Genomic DNA, 8,132 nt, shown 5'->3' with positions numbered 1-8,132 from the left:
AGGCCACAACAGTGAGAGGCGTACGGCAAAAAAAAAAAAAAAAAAGATAAATGACAAACTGGGAAATTATGCAGTATCTGTGACATCAAAGTCAAACTAAAAAACAAAGAGACCTTAAATATCAGTGAGAAAAGACTCACTGGCAAAGGAACATGAACAAGTAGTTCATAGAAAAAGAAATATAAATAAAATATATAGATTAATACATAATATTTACATAAAGAAGCCTTTTAAAATATATAAACAAAATATAAAACATTTGAGGGAAAGAAATACATTGTTTTACTTCTCAGATGGGTACAGTCAAAAAGTTTAACGTATAGGATTAGAGAGTTGAAGGAAACAGGTACTCTCTTTCACTGCTGGTGGGAGATCGATCAGCAATAGCATTCAATATTTGAAATAAGTGTATCTTTTAATTCAGCAATTTCTTGTCTAGGAATTTATCCTACAGACATATTCACACACATGCACAAAGATGTGTGAACATATATACTTCAGCTTTGCTTGTGGTTGCAAAAGACTGGAAATATACAATAAAATGGTCTTCCTTAGAGGCTTATGAAAGAAACTATGTGGAGTCATTCATTTAATGTTTTTTGAGAGCCCATCATTGCCAGATGCAATTTATAAAGAACTATTGCAGTTTTTTTTTTTTTTTTTTTTAATGAAGTCAATCTATATACATGGCTGTGGAATGATCTAGGTATATTGAAAAAGTAGAAAATAAGTGAAAAATGTAAGGCATATTGCAATGTGTTTAGCATGCTTCCATTTTCATGAAGGGAAAACATGCATATGCCTGCAATATATTGGGTTGGCAAAAAAATGCCTTTGGTTTTTAAGTAAAAACAAAAGACAACATTTTTCATTTTCACCAAGAACTTGATTGAACAACATATTCACCCTTTTGTTCCACTACCTTCTGCCATTTTTCAGGCAACTTCATAATTCCATCTTCCCAAAACTTTTTATCTTTTTGATCAGAGAATTGTTCTAGGTGCCTTTTACAGTCTTCCAGGGAATTGAATTTTTTTCCATTAAGAGAATCTTGTAAAGACTGAAATCAATGGAAATCCGAAGGTGCAATGTCTGGTGAATACAGAAGATGAATCAAAACTTTCCAGCCAAGCTCTAAGAGTTTTTGCCTGGTCATCAAAGAAACATGTGGTCTTGTGTTATCCTGATGGAAGATTATCCATTTTCTGTTGACTAATTCCGGACACTATTCATCGAGTACTGCTTTCAGTTGGTCTAATTGGGAGCAGTACTTGTTGGAATTAATTGCTTGGTTTTCCGGAAGGAGCTCATAATAGAGGACTCCCTTTCAATCCCACCACATACATAACATCACCTTCTTTGGATGAAGACCAGCCTTTAGCGTGGTTGGTGGTTGTTCATTTCACTTGCCCCATGATCTCTTCCGTTCCACATTATTGGACAGTATCCACTTTTCATTGCCCGCCACAATTTGTTTTCAAAACGGAACGTTTTCGTTATGTAGATTATGTATGTAGAGAACTGTATGCGGAAATACAGTCAAGAAGGTTTTTTTCACTTAACTTATGAGGAACCCAAATATCAAAGTGATTCACATGACCAACCTAGTGCAAATGATTTCAATGTTTGATTTGGATATTTTGAGTATGTCAGCTATCTCCCGCATGGTGTAACATTGATTGTTCTCAATTAATGTCTCGATTTGATCGCTATCAACTTCAACTGGTCTACCAGACTGTGGAGCATCGTCCAGTGAGAAATCTCCAGCAAACCAGTTTTGACACATTCAATCAGTCACAGCACCTTCTCCAAACACTGCACAAATCTTTTTTTGCGTTTCAGTTGCGTTTTAACCTTTCTTGGAATTAGAAAGCATAATATGCCAAAAATGTTGCTTTTTTCTTCCAACTTCAATATTAAAAGGGCTACACAAAAATTCACCAATATTGATAATTTTTTTAAAATACACGCTGATATGACAGCTGTCACAATACAATCTAACAAAATTGTTTCGAATGAAGTTAAAGACAACTAAGTGCTACTGGAGGCATCTTACGGAAAAAAACGAATGAACATTTTGGCCAACCCAATACGTGCTTTTATAGACAGAATATTTCAGGAGTCTCTGCCTCTAGGGACTGGGATCTGCAGTTAAAGGAAGACTTCTCATTGTACTGTTTTTGTACTACTTGATTTTTTTAAACCATATGCATGTACTAATTTTTCCTACTTATTTGAATGCGTATGTAATGAGAAAAATATAATAATTTGAGGTAAAATTCCTCAATAAAAAACAGAAAGTAAATGCAGAGGGTCCATGAAGTAAAGATGCCCTGTGTCGTCTCTGGCCACTATGTCCCGTAGGATTCCAGGGACAGCTCTCTGCTGACTTCTGCACTCCATCTTATCCTCCCCGTTGGAAAGTGGCTGCAGTTGTATTTTGAGAGAAGATCTTTGTAAGTATCCCTTCATCCACTTATTGCCTCGCTCCTCAAAGTTGGACTCTGAGCTATTTTAATTTTCAGTTCCATTATAAGAGATAAAACCAAAATTCATACTGAATATGAAGGCATGAGGGCCCAGAAATAGGCCACATCACAGAACAGGAGAGAGCATGGATTGATTTGGTGCCCATTCCCCAAAGGACAAGGACACGTTGAGAATCTTCCAGCGAGAAGATGTTCCTGGACTTTCTCAGGCAGCTAATGTCTTATAATTGGTTTCTTATTTCTTCATTTACCATTTCTAGAAAATGAAGGAGTATTTTTTTTAATGTGAGCTTAAGGATGTTTTCCTTTTAAACATTTTTATTGACACCTTGAATTAGGTTTCTTTTCATTCTTTCTGTTGTTGGGTTTTAACTGGTTAAAAATTAACTTTGTACAATAATACAAAGTTATACAATATCTTTGTGAAAAATGAAAGCATTACAGATAATGGTGAGAGTATCCTTTGGACTCCACCCCCAATCCCAGTCACTTCCTTCTTCTTCCCAGACAAAACCATTTTTCTCAGTTTGGGGCGTATCACTTCAGATTTTTCTTTGTGCATTTACATGCATATGTGTACCATAGAAAAGATACAGTGTTGTTTAGTATGAGTGTATGTATCTTTACATAAATGGTCTCACGTTTCCCTAACTTTCAGTAACTTGTGGTTTTGCTCAGTGTATGTCTTAGAATTCTTTCCATGATAATTAAACATGGATCTACCTTGTTCATTTTAATGGCTACAGAGTATTCCAGAGTCCTTAATTATTTCCTGACTGATGTACATTTAGGTTTTACACAAGTCTTGGCCACTACAAACAGTGCTGCGATGACCATCTTTGTACGTATCTCCATGTGCATATATTTAACTTTTTCTCCAGAGTTACCTGGCGATGGATTTATTGGGTTCCTGCATTTTCAACTTTAATTTTACAATACATTGCCAAATTCACCTCCAAAGTAACTGTACTGTGTTATATTCTGACCAGTGAACAGCGCTCATGCCTTCATAGAGGTGCCATTCTTGCTAAAGTTTTAGCATCATAAAGCTGGAGATGCTAATTAGTAGTACAGATGATAAAATTAAAACTTAAAAGCCTTTCTACAAGTTAAAAGGATTAAGATAAAATTAGTAGATATAGTAAAGTTCTGCTTCTAAGTTTAAAAAAAGAATAAATTGAGCAAGTATAGCATGGCAGAATCTGGCTTAGAAAAAAGTCACGTAAAAACTATCACATGGAAGTTAAAGAGTCAATGGCCTAATCCCAGGCCTACAATCCCCATGTAAATCTATACCTCTGATTGTCCATGATTTGAAAATAAAGGTGATCATTGCTGTTGGTATACTGAAAAAAGAAAAATAAAAGATCACATGATTAGTAGAAACCAATAGGGTAAATAATTGCCCCCAAAACTACCATAACTGGGCTTCATTAATAGATGTTTAGTGAGCAGATAAGAGGGTACAATGTCTCTGAACTTTGAATACATCACATATGGAACATTAATATCTTTTTTTTTTTTTTGCGGTATGCGGGCCTCTCACTGTTGTGGCCTCTCACTGTTGTGGCCTCTCCCGTTGCAGAGCACAGGCTCCGGAAGCGCAGGCTCAGTGGCCATGGCTCACGGGCCCAGCCGCTCCGCGGCATGTGGGATCTTCCCGGACCGGGGCATGAACCCGTGTCCCCTGCATCGGCAGGCGGACTCTCAACCACTGCGCCACCAGAGAAGCCCTGGAACATTAATATCTTAAGGGGGCATTGACAAGACAGAGTTTTCAAGATAGGGTAACACTGATTACCATAATCATGCAAATTCCCACTTTTCATCAGGTTCTTTTATGCAAAGGCTGAATAAAAGTTCATTACAGCAAGAAGCTGCAGAAACACTCTTCCTTCAGTTCTCCAAAGAGAGTTTCTACTTATTATGGACTCTTTGTCAGCCTTTCTAGATACAGGAGAATGGACCACCATAGGGCTTCCATCTCTACAGTTCTAAGATTCTTTATATTTTCTTGGATATACTTCTGTTTTCCCAGAAATATTCCCAGACATCAGTAGCTTTAACCTGACTACATATGGTAATGTGTACCAAATTTAGAAATATTTTAAACTCCAACCCACCCAAAATGGCTAACTATAGCCAGTGTTTATTTATGTTCAGAGGGGAGGATTGAATATTTTTCTCTTTCATCTCAGAGGAAGCATCAGCTTTATCGTAGTCCAATTTACTATATCTTCAGCCAAAACTATGACTTTTTTTGTAACTCTTCAGCCAATGACCTCAAGCCTGACCTACAGCAGTCATCTCCCTGGGGATGAAAAAGGTTATTTAAACACTTCAGCCCCTAGTCATTAGGAGAATACAAAATTTCATTTCAAATTAGTGTTCTTAAGGTTAAGCTCTTCTCACAAAAGTAATACAGAAAGGAGTAGTGATTAAAAAACAAAAACAAAAAACTGGAACCAGTGTTGACTAGACTTGAAATTTTCAAGTGTTCTCTCAATATTCCTTCTATGATAGGAAAATGCATTTCATTAATTTAAACTCTCCAAAACAATATGCTGTCTGAAAAACTAACATTCTGACCAGTAGTTAACTAACAGAATAACGAAGTTATATTAAAGATTCTATTTAAAACCATTGCAATTCAAATAGGCTGAGATAAAGTTAATGTTTTCACTATCCATGTAAAAGGCAAACATAGTTAGGAAAACAATCAATAATATTGATTATTATAAGGACAACTATTTTAAAACTTTAGCATTATGTATATGTACAAACAGCAAATGAGTACTAATTTCCAATTTTTCCTGTTTATTTATTATAGAGCATCTGGACATCTCTCTACCTTACATGTCTATTTAGAAAAAGAATTTGAGGGGACTTGGCTATTAAAAGACAGAAGAGCTTAAAATTATAAAAATGAGCAACACATGTCACTTAAAAGGACAGAACTAATTGTACCAGGAGCTGGATCTTTACATTAATCGATCACTGAATTTAGCTCTAATCTTCCTGGCAGACAAGGCAATAAGAGAAATAAGATGTGTTCTAAAATGTGTGCTATTTGATAAGAGCTCACGGAAAAGTTAACTCTTTCCTGGCATCAATTCTCTTAGAAACCTGTTAACTGGCTCTTTATAAAGGGAGCAGTAAGTAAAGTAAGGGCCAATATTTTGAACTGTAATTTCGCCAAAGATTAAGAAAATGTTCTTCAGATTGCCTTGATAAAGCCAAGTTCAACATTCAGTTATAACTTGGTGAAAGCATTTCTGTAGAGGATTTAAAAAATGTATTTCAGAAACACTGTATTCTGTTGATCTAATTTAATTCAAGAACAGATTTTACGTAATTTAGAAGAACAGTTGAATAATACACTCCTTAGGTCTTCTCTCTCAAATACCAGTTACCCCATGCCCAATTATATACTTATTACTATTATTATTTCTTACAACTACAAGAATGTTCATGAAGATAAGCACAAAGAAGAAAGTGTTGCTGTAATATCCCTAGCCAGCAATTATCATGCTAACATTTTCTGGTGTATCCTTCATAGAAGATGGATAAGGATAGAGATCTATAAATAGTTTTGTTTAGTTTTTACCAAATTGGGTCATACCGGACACATTTTTATAACATTTTCCATTAACCAGTATATTATGAACATTTCTAATGTCATTAAGTATTTTTCTATAGCTTTATTCTTAATGCCATCGAATTACTGCATTGCATGGATATACAATAATTTACTTAATCCACTGCTTGTGGACATTTAGGTAGTTCTCACTGTTTAAATTATATCTTACTGTATAATTCTAATTACTTTCTTAGGACTAATTCTTTGCTCTTAGGTCCTTTTGATTTCCCTTTCATGGGGCTCATTGCACTTGTAATTATTTGTGTAATGTCTATTCACTCACTGATAGAATATAATTTCCAGCCCTTGATATAGAAGACACTCAATAAATAAATACTTTTGATTAAATAAATGAATGTTTTAAGACTTTGGGGTACATTTTATCAAGTTTGTTTGAAAAAGTTGTGTCAGTTTACACTTTTCCTGAAAGCATGATGAGAGTCCCTCTTTTTTCCATATTCACTTTGGGTATCATCTCGGGCATCACCTTGATGTGCAAAAAATGTCAGTTCACTAAATTACTGTTTCAATTTAGATTTTTAAATTTTTTCATAAGTTTGGCAAGTGCTAAGAAAAGGTCATTTCAATGTTATCTGGAAAGTGCCTAAAATACCAGTGTTCAAAGCAACACTCTCTGGTCTAAGTTACCAGATTCACAGACAATAACTTCAGGCTATAAATATGCAGAATTTTGACTTTTAGTCTGGAAAGGAAAGATTTTCATCTGCACAGAGGTGGACCATAGGGGTTCCTATAAGCCTGACATTTGGGGAAAGAGACAGGAAAAGCCAGTCAGGTACCTGTACCTTTTAATTGTTCTTTTCTGCTCATCACATTTCCATACGACATGGATTTTTAAAGGAACAAAAGATTAAATATTCATTGACCGTTTTTCTTGGTCAATTATTATAAGCACTTAATTTAAATTTATTTTTCCTCTTAATGTGTTCACTTCTCTCCCCCATTTCCTGATACACTTTGAATAAATCCCACTGTGCAATCATATCCACCTCACCGGTATTAAGTACTGTTAGTGACATCAGTGTGTAGGCTGCAAAAAATACCTAACTTTTGAGAGGAGCTAGTCATGCAATTTGTGTCGCCCTGTCTTCACTTAAAGCCATCACGTTAAAAACAAAAACAAAACCAAAATAAAGAAAAAAACCAAAAAAATTACCTCACTCATCCTGAGCAAAATGACACAGATTTCTTCATTCTGCAGTTGCTGAGGGTGTCAATTCTCTTGAGAGTCTACGATCTAATTCACACCCATAAATCATGGGTCATGGCTTCTGATGGGTGATGGTGTCGGTGCCTAGGGTCAGCTCATTCTGATATTTCCAGAAGATGTTCTGGTATAATGATAAAACTTTCAAAGAGTAAATGGAAGTTGATACTTCAAGACAGCTGCTTGCAAGTATACTTTCAACATCATTGTTCACACATAAAATGAAAAGGGAGGATACTGGCAATTTATGGCACCGAAACTGAACTCTTTAAGAGACACAGCAGAAAGAAAGACCATGTGTTCAGGGCGTTGATATCATATAGTTGAGATAGGTTGTCTTGCACAGGATATGTCAATAAGACCTGTTACTGCCCAAACCTCAAGTAGACCCTCAGTTTTCTCAGGGAATTCTACCATATTGCCTTGGTTGCTTAACACTTTCAATCTCTGAGACCATGCCACACTTCTCCTTTTATCTTAAACTTCCAACAAACCCCATTCTTAGTTGACTCCTCCTTTTGCTTCTTATTTCACTGAAGGTAATGGAATCAATCAGAATAGAATTCCCTCAACTTCCCACTATCAAACAGCCAACCTACTTGTATCTGCTCTCATGTACTCTATGTGGCCCTTGACCTGCCCCTTGCCCACCTCCACCTGAGTGTGGGCTCACATTTCCTCTCCCTTGCTGAAGGGTTTTTCCTCAGCATCAGTTTTGCTCCTTCCGAGTAGATCATAAAAATATGATCAGCATAAAAATGTGTAGCTCTTTCCC

At 35.8% G+C, this 8,132-nt stretch overlaps 1 protein-coding gene across 1 annotated transcript in view; it reads right to left on the bottom strand.

Annotated features, from left to right (window-relative positions):
- The window catches only part of FGF2 (fibroblast growth factor 2), a 72,465-nt gene that overhangs the window by 60,254 nt on the left and 4,079 nt on the right, over nt 1–8,132 (bottom strand). The window contains 1 exon segment of the mRNA XM_007470734.1: nt 3,786–3,835. Coding sequence (XP_007470796.1) covers nt 3,786–3,835 — 50 coding nt within the window.

The sequence above is a fragment of the Lipotes vexillifer genome, unplaced genomic scaffold (genome assembly GCF_000442215.2).
Source record: "Lipotes vexillifer unplaced genomic scaffold, Lipotes_vexillifer_v1.1 scaffold1276, whole genome shotgun sequence".
Taxonomy (NCBI): Eukaryota; Metazoa; Chordata; class Mammalia; order Artiodactyla; family Lipotidae; genus Lipotes; species Lipotes vexillifer.
This window is presented reverse-complemented; position numbering and strand designations above follow the sequence as displayed.